Raw genomic sequence first — 16485 nt, 5'->3', positions numbered from 1 at the left:
GGTAATTTTAAATTAAGGTTTGAAAACTGTAAAATTTTGTAGAAAAAAAATACTAAAGTGTAATTGTATTGTTTCTAAACAATACTAGAAAATAAAATAATACAGTATCAACATTAAATAAACTATTTTAAGTTTAGAATGTTTTAATAACTTTAAATAATAGAGGATATTCTAAGAACCAAGAAAGAGACTTTGTGTACCTTTAAGAATATGTAGATAATGGATTTCAAAGTTGAAAATATGTAATTTTTGAAAATTGCCAGTCAAGCATCAGTACAGAGGGAAAAGATTGTTTTAGGAATCAAGAGCTACAACAAAAAAACTTAATTAAAATGAATTTCCAACACTTTTATCAAATTAAGAAAAGTGTAACTAGACATAGTGGGACAGCCCTCTAATGCCAGCTACTCAGGAGACTCAGGCAGAACAGTTACAAGTTTAAGACCAGCCTGGACAATTTAGGAGTACCATATCTCAAAATAAAATAGGAGGAGCTGAAACTGTAGCTCAGTGGCAAGCACTTGCCTAAAATGTTCAAGGACCTGTATTTAATCTCTAACCAAACAAACAAACAAACAGAAGAATTGTATAGACATTAAGTTATTCCTAAATGAGTTATAAAGCTACCATCTCTTTAGCTGCATTTATTTAGGATATATGTTGCTAACAGCAAAAAATAAGTATCAGAAAATATGAATTTAAGAAAGTAAACAGAACAACTCATAAGCTAACAAACAATTTTTCATATCTCAGCCTAGTAATAGCCTCGGCTGTTCAGTAATCTAGGCGGGTCCAGGTTCAGTTTCTAGAATTACATGCAATAATGAAGCATAGAGGAAAAAAACCTTATTTTCAGTTTTAAGCATGATCTTAGAAAGAATGTACGTGACAAACTGGAACCAAGCCATTACTTACACCACGTGGACCACAGACTGAAAATACCACCCAGATTAGAGTCTCTGTCTGTTTAGCGAGAGGAATGGCTTTGAAATGTGTTTTGCTTCACGTTTGGCAAAACACTACATAAAGGTTCTCCCTGGATCCTCATCCACAAGGAAGGTGAGAGTAAATTGCACACCCAGCAACCCTCCCACAAGTGCGCCAGCAGCTGTCAAAAGACATGGAAACTGTAGCAACTTCAGGAAACAGTTTCTACAGTTATTCCATGTGTCCTGTTTGTCAATTGCTAACTACATTGCTAAACTACATTCTAGACATAGGTATGCTTTGTACAATGGTAAATTATTTTGAATTTTTGTCAACCTATAATATTTTAAGAAACTATTAAATTTTGGAAGAAGTAATAAATATTCACTAATATATTTTATTATGTATTGAGAATATTTGAATGTTTTTACTATTAACTTTATTCTCCAGGACGATTTTGAGCATCTCCTAAATATTTGAAAACATATTTTAAAAAAAAACCATATGCTGCAGTTTCTGAAGTACTCAAATGTTTCCAATTTCTCATGTCTAATGTTTTACCTTCTAGAACATTACTATTTTAACAATTTTAATTCCTCTTAAGATTCATCTTGCCTATTCTTCCATCTTCTCCTTCATTCAACACATATTTACTGTATATTCAATCATAATAGACAAACGTGTCCTGAATACTTCACCTCTTCTATGTACCAGACCCTGGAAAATAGAGAAAAGAAAATATGATGCTTACCCTTCTAGGAATTAAAAGTTATGAAAGAGGTAATTACTTCACTGCAAAAATCCAATAAGTAGATGGCAATCAACTTTAGAGTATGACAGGGAGAAAAATATGCCAGAGTAAGCTTCACTGGAAAGGCAATGTTTGATTTTAGTCTCAAGAGACAGGTAATAGGAGCTTGTTAGGAGACAGCACAGGTATCCAGACACAGAGGACACTAGATGAGCAGAGGTTCAGAGACATGAGGAAGGAGACCCATCATCAAGAATAGCAAGCAGCTCAATATGCACGCAGGTCCATGCAGTTGAGGGCTATGAGGCAGACTGGACTGCACACACTTCCAATTCAATGCTAATCCTGGAGGGTTACAACTCACAGGCCTCCCAGGAGTCCACAGAACCTTTGTTCTGCTGAGGGAATACAGATCTGTTTGATGCACAAAGCACCCTTACTACCTACCAGTAAGGAGGGTGGAGTAAATTAAATATAAAGTAGGAACAGATTGATGTAGTCTGCTGGGTGGGAAGCTGTGAAATCAAGGTAGGTGTGAGATAAAAAGCAAAGATGAGAATAAAGCAGAAGAGATGGGTTCAAAATATATTCATTAGAAAAACTCTACAGAATTAGGCAGGCCTTGGGTATTTGTTTGTGTGCATGGAAATGGAAAACAGGAGTTGAGGATGTGTTGATTATTTCTTTGAATGTGTTCTAGCAAGGATCAGCAATGTGGATGACACTCACTGAAAAAAAATCCAGGAAGGGAAGTAGTTGGGGAGATGAGAGTGGAGGAAAAGGATAAGCTGGTTAAATTTCTTATTAGACATTTTCTACCTGAGGTTCTTGCAGAATAAAAATGCCCAGAAGCATTCAAAGAACACTTGGAAATATGAGAAAGAACTGTACACAGAGGGCTGTTGGATGGAGAGACGAAGTATTAAGCCTTGAATGTACAATGATATTTAAAGTCAAAGAGCTGGTAAGCCCTTGCAGAGAGAGAAATGGAGAAATGGAAAAACTTAAGAACAATGTTTTAAGAGATGAATGGGAAATAAAGGTAACAGGGAGGAGCAAAGAAAATGCTGGGGACTTAAAACCCAAGAAAAGAAAGAGTTTAAGAATATGACTCTTTTTCAGAGTTGAGTACCTCAACTCATTACAACTTGCGGTGTTTGTATTTTAATACTGATTTTGATGTTCTACATGTCATCAGTTTACACCAAATTGCATGTTGCTAATTTCTCTCCTTAGGATTACTGGTTCCCATCATCTGTCACTCACCCACCCACAATTTCCCACAGGTTAGGACTTTCAGGAGCCTCATCTGTTCCTGTTTCTCTACATCCAGGCTGACAATTCTTGCTACCTTGCATCTTCCTTTTCTGTTTCTTTACTGACCTATGCCCTTCGGTCTCTCCTACACTTCATGGTGCTGATCATCTTCAGGAAAGAGTATATACTTCATGATCCCCACTTGCTCTCACGACTAGGAATGTTCCATTATTTTGTACTCCACTGGTATAATTCATAGATATGAAAAAAAAAAAAAATGTTGCAGCCGGGGATTTAGCTAAGCAGCATAAGTGCCTGCCTGGCAAGCGCGAGGTCATCAGTTCTATCCTCGGTACCAAAAAATAGGTAAGTAAATAAACAAATAAATAAAATAAAATACAGTAAACTCTTCAAGGGAAGACATGGTCCTCCACAGTTAATTTTTAACCCTACAAGTAAAATGAGGATAAGAATGGGGGTAAGGATGTAACATTAATGAATGTGGATGGCACTTGGCCCCAAAACTAAAATAAGCAGCAATTAAAAATGAGGCAACTGCCTATTCAGTCGTGTAATATGAAATGACATCTGGGGTATAAGTCGCCAAAAGTGGTGGCGTTTATCACTGAGCACTGCAGATTTTCCAGGAAACAGTTTTTTGGCTAGTTTTTAAATTTCATTTTCTCAGAATGTATTTTAAATAATAATTGGAATAAATTGTGTGTTATAAGATTAATCAGCATCTGTACTTATACTGGTATAAAATACATAATAGTACCAAGAAGTTTTTTTTTTAAGTGTCCCTTAACTGTGTGTTCTAAAAAGTGTATTCCAGTATTACAGTGGGGCATTGAAATCTCCCACAGCCTGGTTAATGGCCAAGACACAGTGCCAGTGCTAATAGTATCTAAGGGCAACACAACATAAACCCTGGCTGGTTTCTGAATCTACATTTCAAGGAGAGAACGAAACCAGTGAAACTGAAAAGAAAACCCATATAAATATCCCAGACCAGACATCATACAATAGGCAGTTACTTTTTTGGAAGCTGGACACAAAAAAGGAATCACAGAACTATTCTTTTATGATTTCCATATTACTCGAATCACGCACAAATATTCTCAGCTTTCCTTTTGTGGGTTTGAACTCGCAAGTTCTTATTTTAAATAAAAGGCCCCTGAAGCCCCATCTACATGGAATAAGCATTCAGGGGCTGATTTCGAAGCACTCCAAAACTAACACTGTTTGAAGGCTCACAGAAGTCAGAATTTTTCACTTTGAAAAAATACTGCAAAATGCACACAAAACAAAAATCTCAGACATTAGAGATGTGGTGTCCTGCATAGAATTTGCAGAAGAATTCATAATTTCTTTAGAAACTGTACGTGAATGGTAAGAGAAAGACATAAAACTACTTACACAGGTCCTAGTAATATTTACTGAGACCTTGCAATGCACTTGTTAATGAGCTAAACTTTCCACAAGTTATCTAACTCAGTCTTCATAACAACCCTCTGAGGTGAGCACATGGCCTAGACATGAGGAAACCAAAGTAGAGAAAAAATGGTAAATACTACTTTTTTTTTTGGATGTCTGTTTGTGCTAGGATTTAAACCCAAGCAGTCTGATTCCCAGACCCAAGTCTAAATTTCTGAGTTCTCTTGATCCCTACCTACTTTCTTCAAGGTAAAAAATATTTTTCCAGCAAAAGTTGAAATAATATAACGTAATATTTTGTAATGGGTAATGGAAATTTAGAACATCATGTGCCTGAAAGTTACCTAAATGGAGAACACTCAGAACAACTAACATAAACGTAGAATAAGAAAAACTAGAATGCACTAAAATTAACTCACCCTGCAGTGCACTCGAAGGAGAAGTATAATTTCTAATGTTCCTTGAATAAGCTTTGGTATCCACAACTACTGTTTACTGTCACACTTTGCTAATGGTTTCCTAGTACATAGAAGTAACACATAACAGATTTTTTAAGTTTTCTAAATATTCAGAATATGCTAATACTCTTAAATAAATAATTTTGTGTCTCAGATTTGCTATACTGAGTAAATATAAGATTAGTAAAGAGAAGTTGAACATTACTTTTACTTAATTTTTTGACCAGCCTTATTTTCATACTTCAAAGTACACAAATAATTTGCTCGGGGGGTCCTAAAGCACTGTAACATAAAGCAAACACAGAAATGCATCCTTTCTGATATGACAGAATTATTTGCATATTTGTGGGAAATAAAGGATATATATATATATATATATATATATATATATATATTTCAAAAGGTGAAAGATTTATATGATCTGAAGAGAAACCACAGTATATATTCAAAATATTTATCAAACTTTTAGTTTCTAAATTTTTCATGTCCACTATTGATAAGAAGCTTCTATCAAGCATTAGGATGCAACTGTTTTACTAAAGTCATTTAAAAGCATTTTTAGTAGTAACCTTCCAGTAAGTGTAGAATTTAGAACTCGGTAGGATCATTGTATCTGAAGGTATTTAATTCAAAGAACTGTTAGAAAAAAAGAAGAACATTCATAGAAGAATGTGCAGGCGAAGAAATCATTGAAGAAAACCTTTTATTTCACATAGGAAAAATAGTAAAAGGTTAAAGAATAGCATGAGAGTATTTAACCAGGAAGGCTGAAATCATCAGTAGACGTTTTTGTTGTATATACCACTTGAAAAATGGCCTTACCATGTACTCCATATTGGAAGCTGTTGGATACACCTGACTTCGTAACTTATTATGAAGGTCCACGATACTCTGCATGTCATTGTCTGTGATGGCCCTTTTTCCTCTCTGCTTGGCTGTCCACCACTCACCATCCTCATCCATGTATTTTTCCAAAAGTTTTTCCAATAGAGTGGCATTAGGAACCACCATGGCTGGAATAGCTTTCGCCATGAATAGCACTGTGGTTACTCTGAGCCACTCCCGCGCGGTACACTTCATAATGAATGATCTCAGGATTTCCCTGGGAAAATCTCCAAGACAGGCTCTTCCACTCCTTTGGGCTAAAACGACATGTCACATGATTAAGATGAAATACCTGCACATATTAGATTTCTAATAAGAGAAGGAAAACAAGAATTTAAAAAGGAGTATGCTGGTTTGATCTGCCTATATAATGCCATCAAGTGGATATCCACTTTCTGAAATAATTTAATCCAACTCGTTACTTTCTTCCGGAGCATTTTATACCATGCACTGTCTCCACAAAATAATTATAATTTCAAAGATACTCATGAGGCCAAAATTTATAGCAAAAGTCGCCTAAGAGATTCAAAGCTTGAAAATAACTTTTAAATTACAAGAACTCAAATGGCTATGTATTTACAGGCAGCCTACAAAATCTACTTCCTATTTACGATGTGTTATTATGATCTAGGTTATTTTATTCTGATATCCCTTTTCTGGGTCACAGATATTCATAACGTCCACAAACATTCCAACATTGAGGGCAAATGTTTTTAAAGTACAAAATGCTATTCACACGTGTATCCATGGGCACATGGGGGGGCCTCCGGGAAACTGCCACAAAAGAATAGGTGGGGTCACTGGGTGAATTCTTTTCTCCAGGCGCAAGTTGGTAACTCGTTGTTTCCTGGAAAGTTTGTGCCTAACCTGTGTCCTCACCCAAGATAGCCTCAATCCCGTGGCAACTTCACAACTTTTGCTCCCAGGCACCTCTGGCTCACACTGGCCACTGAATCCCAAAAGAGGGCGCGCGTCCGCGCCAAGAGGCGAAACGCAGTGTCTCACAGGAACAAGCTTTCCCAGGATCCCACCTACCCTTCGGTGCCCACCATTTTCTAAAGATGGCTTTTATTTTTGTTTAACACTGAAAAAGAACAGAGGCTCGAAGAAAAGGCGGCAGTCTCACCCCTCCGCCACGCGTTTCGGAACGGCCCTTACCTCTCCAGCGTTAGGCGCCCGGACGGCGGAGCGCAGCGGCAGGGCGGCCTCTGCAGCGGCCTCCAGCCTCCACCAGCGGCTGCAGAGCGGCAGGCGGGTTAGAGCACCCGGGTCCCCGCGCGGGAAGGGAGCGGGCTGCAGGGGAGCCTCTGCCTCCTCCGCCCCTTTCCGACCAGCAAGCTGCAGGCGAAGCGCTCCAAAGCTAGATCCGCGAGGCGAAGCGGCAAACGAGCATCCTAGCTAGCTCTCCAGGGTGGGCGCCGGGCGTCTCAGAGCTTTCTCTGTAGGGGCGAGGGGCGGGGCAAGAGCGGGGTTCGGCTGCGACCCAGCGCTCCTGCGGGGTGCAGACTGTGCGCGCTGAGGCCGGCGCCAAGCGCTTCCGCTGCGCCTTCGCCCTCGCGGGCATTTATTGCGGTCCCCGCGCGCGTCACCGGGCGTCCCTCCTCGCCCACCCCACCTCCACCACTGCCACTACCACTACCTCCGTCGCCACCGCCACCGCCACCTCCACCTCCACCTCCACCTAGCGCTGGCCCCAGGCCTGCCGAGCGCCAGAAGTGCTCCCCGGGCGACACGAAGAGTGAGCGCTGGGCCTCGCTGGGCCTCTGTGAGCGTTCTTTGGGCTGCAGAGAAGTGAGCAGGGAAGGTCTGGACCCTGCAGGAGGTGTGTGTACGGAGGGCTCCGAACTCCTCCCTCTTCTCTCAGCTCACTTTCTAAGGTCCTCCTCCCAGTTCTTTGTCAGGAGTTGCTAAAATGCCTCTAATAGCCCTTACCACGAAGTAGCTGCCCTACAGAGCTCAAGTGGTGCAGGGGTCTACCCTATATCTTAAGTCTTGGAAACTTAAAGGGTATCTAGAAGGTATCCAGAATGGAGATGTTGTTCTCTAGTTCCACCAAACCTTTAAGTAGACCAGCTGAGGAAGGGCTTCGTAGAGTGCAGGGGTAGCCTGTGATTTCCGTTGCCTGACAGTTGAGAGTTGCTCTTCATTCATAAAATACACCATATATTGTATACAATATACCATGTATTGTGTTCCCTAGGTGACCACAGCACTTTTTTCCTCCTATGGAAGTGTATATTTATAGAGTTATTATATAAAGCTGCATCAATTTATCAGGGCAGAGGGAAATTCAGACCTTAGCTCTAGAATACTAAGTGAAAGGGCACCATGATATCCGTAGAGTGTTCTGGAGTAGGAAAATTACTAATTTTAAATCCACAAAAGTTGACCCTATCAACTGGAGAGCTACTCCTAAAGGCGTATATTTATTTTGAAAGCATTTATTTCACTGATTTACCTTTGCTCCTCATCTGTAGTAAGTCATATCTCAATTTTCTTTACGTTGAAATGCTGGAGTAGTCTAACAAAGAAAACATTTTGATAATCATTCTCACCACATAACAAATCTTACCTGTCTTCACCACCCGACCACATTTAAAACAAAATCAAACCTGGAAATCTCCGCTCGAAACCTCAGGTAAATACCAGGCCATTCTTTTCCAAAGAAGGAAAGAGAGACCTCACTCATCCAAAGGAAGAGGAAGGTGTAATGTTCTGAAGTACAGAAAACTTTCATAAGTGAAATTTCATGATTCTGTATCAACTTAAGCACAGAAGAACTGTTAAATGTGTGCTTTTCAAATATTTACGGATAATTCTCAGGAACAGGTTCAGAAAATGAACCTGTTCATTTCCTGCTACTTGTTGGAAAACCCCCAAAGATGGTGGTAAAGAACAATCATTTTTAAAATCATATGAAGAAATGTTTCCATATTGCAATGTTTATGTGATATTCAAAAATTTACTGAGTATTGCTTAGAAATACTGAGTAATAACATAGGTTGAAACATTTTCAAAGAGAATTTAAATTGGGAAGAAGGGAAATTAAGTTAAATGCATTGCTAACTCCTGAATACTTTAATTATAAACCTTTCCATGAAATGTACAAATCCAACATATAAACACATTAAAAGAAAACATGGTTTTAATTCTAAGACTTTCTCCAGATAAGAAAAAATGCATACTTTTAACTCAGGGTTCCAGTCTGGCTAGAGTAGATTATGTTTTAATAGAGGAATAACTTTAAAATTCAGCGTATTAAACATTAAAATTTCATTAATATATCTTGTCATTCCTGATTCAATTTTATATGCCATTTTGAAAAGAAAAAAATCAAATATAGTATTCTTGAATACTCAAAGGGAAGATCGTTCAATTTTTTATTTATTGTTAGCAATCTGCATGTAGACAGAAGACAGTGAAGACTCCACACAGAATTCATGCAACAGAGGCATTTTGGTTTGTGGCTATGGCTGTTGCTTGTAAAGCTTTGGTTGTTTTTAGTAGTAATACTTTCTTGTGGCAGACACTGTTGGTTGCCTCCCCAGCAACCAGCTTTCCACCCTTTTCTTCCTTCCAAACTCATAAACCTCCAATTACGGGAGGTGGTAGGGGGTGTGGTTAACCTTCTGTCATGCTGTCCAGTTGGCATCCACAAGGAAGTACATGTCGATTAGTAAAATCCTGACACCCAATCTGCCTGCTGCTAGTATTGATTTAACAAGTGCATGTCATTAACTCTGATTGATGATAAAAAGACGTCTACTTGGGAATTAGGAACACATCTATTTGGGGGTAGAAAGAGGTTGGTTAGGGCATCCTTTTGTGATAAAAAGAGGTGAAAAAAGAATAATGTGTAAGTTTGTGAAAATTATGAATACATTTGTTGTTATGCAAAGAAAAGAGGCAGTCCTAAAGGCAAAGACTTATCATCCTGGTTGAGTCTCCCTGCCACTCATCAATCATTGGTATATTTCCCTCCAGTGTGTGTGTGTGTGTGTGTGTGTGTGTGTGTGTGTGTGTGTGTGTTATAAGAGCTAGTGAATGTACTAAATCACATTGACTTCTATATTCAATCACTTGCAGCCCAAACCATTCTAAGGCACATTGCTACAAAGTCAGTTTCCTCCTCTGCCAGAGTCCTATTTGTTCCATGATGCTATTATTTTCTCTTTATAGTTAGGAGTTATCTTTTAGTGTTTAGAGTCACATGTGTTTTTTATCCATACACTATATCAGGTATTTCATTCAATGTGTGCTTTCATAACTCCATGCTCTTCTATCACTTTATTGTTGGTAAGCATATTAACCTTCCCTTTGTAGTACCCCATACGCAACATCCAGAATTTAAAGAAGATAATCAATTTGGCTTATACTTTTAGGGGATTCAGTTCATGATTAGTCACCTCCAAAGCAGAAACACCATGATGGAACAATTTGGTGGAACAGAGTCTTAGTTTGATAGAACAAAAATAGTGACCAAGAAGCACAGCAGGGGAACAGTGCTAATGAGGAAGGTGCGAAGGACCAGACACAGATTCTAAGGACTCCGTTCTTCTATGATCAACTAAGACACACCCAGAAGTGTGCTCTACCCTGCTGGATCCCAAATCCAATCAACACCCTAGTTTAACCACTACAGTAAGTCCATCTCCACTGGGGATGTGTATAATGGTTAAACTTGTCAGTTCGACGGGATTAAGAGATTCCTGGGAAGGTGCTGTTGAGCTTTATCCCTGGCTCCAAAGTCTTGAGTTACGATTTGAATGCCAGGTCTTCATGCTTTCAGGTCTCAGATATAGATTTCATCTTTAAAGAAAGAAGGAACAGTACATCTTTTCCTGTATGAAATTAATTTACAAATCCTGGACCAATTTCTTTCTAAGGACACTGAGATCAGGAGAGAGACCTTGAAGGAGGTATAGAGGAGTCTGAGTCTTCAGTTGACAATTTGAGTTACAACCTGTCCATGTAAACAAACTGAGTTTGTACTCAGCCATGGAAAAACTGACTAATATACTATTAGAGTGGTCCACTGACTTACAAACTCCATTTGAAGCCAAGGATATAGCTTAACAGCTCAGTGTCTGCCTGGCAAGCACAAGATTGGAAGTTCAATTCCTGGTACCCAAAAACTTTCGTTGTAAGTTAAAACAAAAATACTGGCCAGCCATAACGACGGTTTTTGTATGTCAGGCCAGTCATAACTGGAGAGTCCACTATATACATATGTGCAAATTAGAATTCCTGTGATTGGTGTTTTGCAAGGTGGCATCAGTGAGGCACATTGTTCTATGACAGAAGTTATGTTATGCCACACTCATAATGTATTACTAGTCCTCGAACCTTGAGTTTGCTATTTGGCTTCTGTAAGTCCTAGCTCCTAGATTTAAAGGGAAATAATGCTGTTACTCTCACATTGTCACTTTGTGTATTAAGATGAATTAACACATAAACACACTTAAAATAGTAACAAATGCACAAAGTGCTCAAAAAAAGTAATAATAGTATTAATGGTATTACTATAAGAGCTAACTAGATTGACTGGGGCAGTGCAGCTGGTAAGAGGAGGCTATGCCATGATCCCTTTACCTTCATTGCCCCAAGACAACATAGTTGACCATTCAAGAGATGGGTGAGTCCATGACCCCTCTCTTTCTCCATTCACTCAGGACGGCACATCTTGCAAGAGAAGGCTGAGTCCATACCCCTGTGTTCCTCCATGGGCCCAGGATGGTGTAACTGGTGAGAAGAGAAGCCTGGACACGAGCAGAAATGTCAGGGTCACAGTAGCATAAAGCACACACTAGGCAGCACTAGAGGCATGGGAGTATTCCACCCAATACTGAAACCAGAACTCTGCAGCCAGCCCCATCAGTGGAATCCAGCACTCATCTAAGTATTTGACCTTTCCCACTACAACCCAGGACATGCAACCAGAAGGGAAGAATCCAGAACTCAGTAACCAGCCTTTTCTCTCAAATCTTTTTCTTTCCATTTCTTTCTATCTCCTTTTTCTTTTTTGTTCTTCTTTTTTCCCTCTCTTTTCCAAATGATTGAGAAGAACTCAAGCCACAAAAAACTGATTCTATCCCCCAAACTCAGAGACCAAGTTCAGATAACCCCTTGAATACTCCATTCTTACTCTTTTACCCCCTGCTCTAGTTTCCCAAACCTTCCACAACAATCCTTTTTCCTCCAGTCTTGCTTCTACTTAGTTTCCAGTTATCTTTGTTTTATATACCATTCTCCCTAAATAACCCCAGCACATGATAAAATCAGTCTACCAAGGGATACCGCTTTGCACACAAACTCCTAATTTATGATCATTTCTGTTACGTAACTATATACTTTGCACCTATGGTATAAAGTACAAAATCAATAGTTACCACAATTTGACAGTTTCTAAATTGTGCTTGATGTTATTGTTATTACCCGTTTTACTACTTCAGCTAGAATGTCATATCTGTTGTAATCAATTATTCTCCCTTCTGTAATAATACTGGGGGATCTCAGTTAATAACCTCAACGTATTTCTCTACCAAATGACTGGGGGCTCAGCCAAACAGATACCAACATCCCACTCTTAATTAGTTGGGAAGGTAGGCTCTTGGAACATACGCAAACCAAGAATCTCCTACACACAGATGATTTCCATGTAGAACAAACTTTTCCTACATAGGCCTTGATACTAGTGATATAGCTCCCTACCACAAAGTATCACAAGTATCATCACAGAAACATTTTTTTAAAATATAAAATGACAAGACAAAGAAGCAAAATGCCATCTCAGAACTTCAGCCTGGCCAAAACAAGGAGACATACACGTAGAAGAAAGTGGAAAACAAATGCCCCAAATTTCTGAAATGATAGCAACCAAAGTAAAGAAACAGATCCATTAGACTACAGAGGAAATAAGATCAGAAATAATCTCTCAGACAAAAGAAAGAAATGTTAACATTTATAAAGGAATCACTCAACAAATATAGAGACAGAAAAAAAAATACATAATGATAGGAGATGGAAACCATGAATGATCAGCATAGGAAAAACTGCAATGCATGAAATAGATTCAAAAGTTAAAAATCCCATTGACACTGGGAAAAACTGCTTGAATGAAGCTGAAGATAGACTTCCAGACATTGAAGATAAGATCACATCTCGTGAACACAGAGGAAAATAACAAATGATTGGGAAATACCAATTCATGGCTGCAAGATGACATAATGAAAAATCATATCAGAATACCTGGGTGTGAGAGTCAACACAAATGACATAAATAAAATATTTGCAGAAAATTTCCCAAGCCTGGGAACAAAATCTGACACAAGATAAGTGAGGCATGTTGAACTCCAATTAGTCATAACCCAAGTAAATCTACACTCAGATATATAAAAAGCAAGATCCCAAAAATTCAGCACAAGAACAGAATATTAAAAGCTGTTCGAGAAAATAAAAATATCACCTATAAAGGAAAGACCATCAGAACCATGGCAGACTTCTCAGCACAAACACTCAAGTCAAGAAGAGCTTGAAGCAAAGTATTTCAGGTCATGAAAGAAAAACCAGACTGATGTACTCTGCAAAACTGTCTTTCAGAATTAATGGAGAAATAAGATACTTCCACATCAAAAAACAACTGAAGAAATTTAAGGAATGCCATGACCCATATAGCTCTTGAGGTTCTTGGAGTGAAGGAGCATGAAAGGATGAGACAGAGACAAAGTTGGAGTCAGGTAGAGCCTTTACCCTGCTGATGGGAGGAAAGTCCTGGCTCCTCAATGCAGAGGTGTTTATTTATACATTTTAGAAATTTATTGTCCAACTGTCCAACCTATTGTCCTACCAACTCACTCCTCAGACTGTCCTGGGACTCGTTTTCTGAGATGAAGCAGCTTCTTCACATGGCTTGCCCCAGGCACTCTTTGTTCTTGGGACAGCCATGCTCCAGCCTTGCATGTATGGTCAATTTCCAGCTGCAGCAGCTCCCAAAAACTGAAAGATATTCTAGACAGAGATTAAAATGATCACAATTTCAAGACCAACAGGAAGAAACAACCAGACAGAACAAGAAACTAAACACAAGAGAAAAGTTGGTAACCAACAGCAGAAAAATGACATGACAAGGATAAGCCAATACATATCAGCTAAAACTACCAATGTAAATGTTCTCAGTGCACCAATCAAAGAAAAAAAAACCAGACTGGCAAAATGAATCAAGAAACAAAATCAAAAAATATTCTGTATACAAGAAACCCATTTCACTCAAAAACAAATTCATACACTAAAAGACAAAAGATAGAAAACAATACTCCCTCCATCAGGAAACCAGAAAAAAAAAAGCAGGTATAATTTTCTGTTTACAGACAATGTGAACTTTAAACCAAGGACAAATAAAGGAGATAAAGAAATCCACTACACACTTCCTAGGGGAAAAATTCTAGAGGAAGAGATAACAATCATAAATACATATGCAGGACAAATAAAAGAGATAAATAAGGCCACTACATACTTCCTAGGGGAAAATTCTAGAGGAAGAGATAACAATCATAAATATATATGCAGGACAAATAAAAGAGATAAAGAAGGCCACTACATACTTCCTAGGGGAAAAATTCAAGAGAAAGAGATAACAGTCATAAATACTTATGCACCAAATATAGGAGCACTCAAGTAGACAAGACAAATATTAATATACATGAAAAATCAAATAAGCAATAACACAGTTGTAACAGGGGATCTTAATACCCCATTGTCACAAAAAGACAGAACAACTAAACCAAAAAATCTCCAAAAAATAACTGAATTGAACAAAACTTGTGGACAAATGGGCTTCATAGACATTTACAGAGCATTCCACCCAACATCAGAATACACATTCTTGTCAGCTGCATAGGGGATATTCTCTAGAATAAACCATGTGCTAAGCCATATAACACGCTTAAGTAAATGCAAAGAAAATTATCTCATGCATATTATCTGACCATAGTGAAATGAAATTGGAAATGAATAATGAAAGAAGCTTCAAAAACTCCATAAACAAATGGAAATTAAATAACACCCTCCTGAACAATCAATGGGTTACAAATGAGATTAAAGAAAACATTAAAGAATATCTACAATCAAATGAAAATGTAAATACAACTTATCAGAACCTATGGAATACAATGAAGCAGTCCTAAGAAGGAAATTTACAGTGTTGAATTCTCACATAAGGAAAATAGAGCAAGTCCATAAAAAAACCAAAGTCACATGCTCAAGAAGAGCAATTCAATTTCAAAGCCTATTCAAGGAAAGAAGGTATAAAGATCACAGAAGAAATTAATAAAATTGAGACTAAGAAAACACTGTGAATAATTAAATTTTTAAAAGTTGGGTCATTAAAACAATAAATAAATCCCTAGTGAACCTTATAAAAAAAAAAAGAAAGAAAGAAAAAACTCATTCATGCATTGAGGAATGAAAAGGGATTTAAAATCACTATAGATCCTGTGGAAACTGAGAAGATCAACACCTAATTTGAAAACCATTATTTCCATAGGATGGAAAATGAAAAATAAATGGACAGATTCCTAGAAATATATAAATTACCAAAGCTGAATTAAGAACGCATAAAAGTTTTGAATAACCCAATATCACTTAATGAAATTGAAAATGTGATTAAAAACTTACCAACAAAGAAAAGTTGAAGTCCTGATGGATTCACTGCTAAATACAAGAAATTTTAAGAAGATTTAATGCCAATATTGTGCAAACTCTTTAATGAAACTGAAAGGGAAGCAATTCTCTCTAACTCATTCCTGGAATTACCCTAATACCCAAACCAGAGAAGGACCCAACCATAAAAGAGAACTACGGGTCAACCTCCCTAATAAACATAGATGCAAAAATACTCAATAAAATACTAGCAGAGTACAGCAGATTATCAAGATTATACAACATGACTAAGTGGGATTCATCCCAGGAATGCAGGGATGGTTCAGTTTATGTAAATCAGTAATTGTAATACACCATATCAACAGAGCCCAAAACAAAAAACATGTTATCATCTCAATAGATGCAGAAAAACTTTAAAGTCTAACATTCATTCATGATAAATACTCTATAGAAAATCATAATAGATGGTCTTTGTCTCAATCTGATAAAAGCTATATAAGACGAACCAACAGCCTACATCATACTAAATGTACAAAAATCAAAAACTTTTTAAAATCAGGAACAAGATAAGGATGTCCACTGTCATCTCTCCTCATCAATATAGTTTTGGAAATATTACGAAGAACAATTAGACAAGAGAAAGAAATTATGGGAAAGGCAGAATTTAAATTATAATTATTTTCAGCTGACATCATATTTTATATAGAGAACCTCACAAACTCCACCAAATGATTTCTAGAAATGATACTAAATGCAGTGGCATAACTGATTAAAAAGTCAACACTCAAAAATCAATACCATGCCTGCATGTAAACAAATTCACTGAGAGAGAAATTAGGGAAACTGCACTCTTCACAATAGCACACAAAAAATTGAAATACTTAGGACTCAACCAAACAAATAAAATAAAAGATCTATACATTAAAAATTATAATACCCCCCAAAAATTGAAGAGAATATCAGAAAATGGAAAGATATCCCTTGCTCATAGATTGGAAGAGCCAACATTGTGAAAATGATCATACTCCCAAAACTGTTATACAGATTTTATGCAATCTCAATCAAAATATCATTAGCATACCTCACAGATCACAAATAATTTCCTAAAATTCA

At 37.7% G+C, this 16485-nt stretch overlaps 1 protein-coding gene across 1 annotated transcript in view; it reads right to left on the bottom strand.

The window, feature by feature from the left end:
* Window positions 1–7510, bottom strand: part of Crispld1 (cysteine rich secretory protein LCCL domain containing 1) — a 43372-nt gene extending 35862 nt beyond the window's left edge. Inside the window, exons 1-3 of the mRNA XM_003480051.5 lie at window positions 7355–7510; window positions 6874–7154; window positions 5653–5972 (exon numbers count right to left, since the gene is read on the bottom strand). Of these exons, the coding sequence (XP_003480099.1) occupies window positions 5653–5910 (258 nt within the window). The 5' untranslated portion in view covers window positions 5911–5972; window positions 6874–7154; window positions 7355–7510. The remainder of the gene's footprint in view (window positions 1–5652; window positions 5973–6873; window positions 7155–7354) is intronic.
* Window positions 7511–16485: the final 8975 nt, after the last annotated feature.

Source organism: Cavia porcellus, unplaced genomic scaffold, assembly GCF_034190915.1.
Source record: "Cavia porcellus strain 051 isolate PalLab524CR breed Dunkin Hartley unplaced genomic scaffold, mCavPor4.1 scaffold_10, whole genome shotgun sequence".
NCBI lineage: Eukaryota > Metazoa > Chordata > Mammalia > Rodentia > Caviidae > Cavia > Cavia porcellus.
Note: the sequence above shows the minus strand (reverse complement) of the source record. Positions and strands in the feature narration are given on the sequence as shown.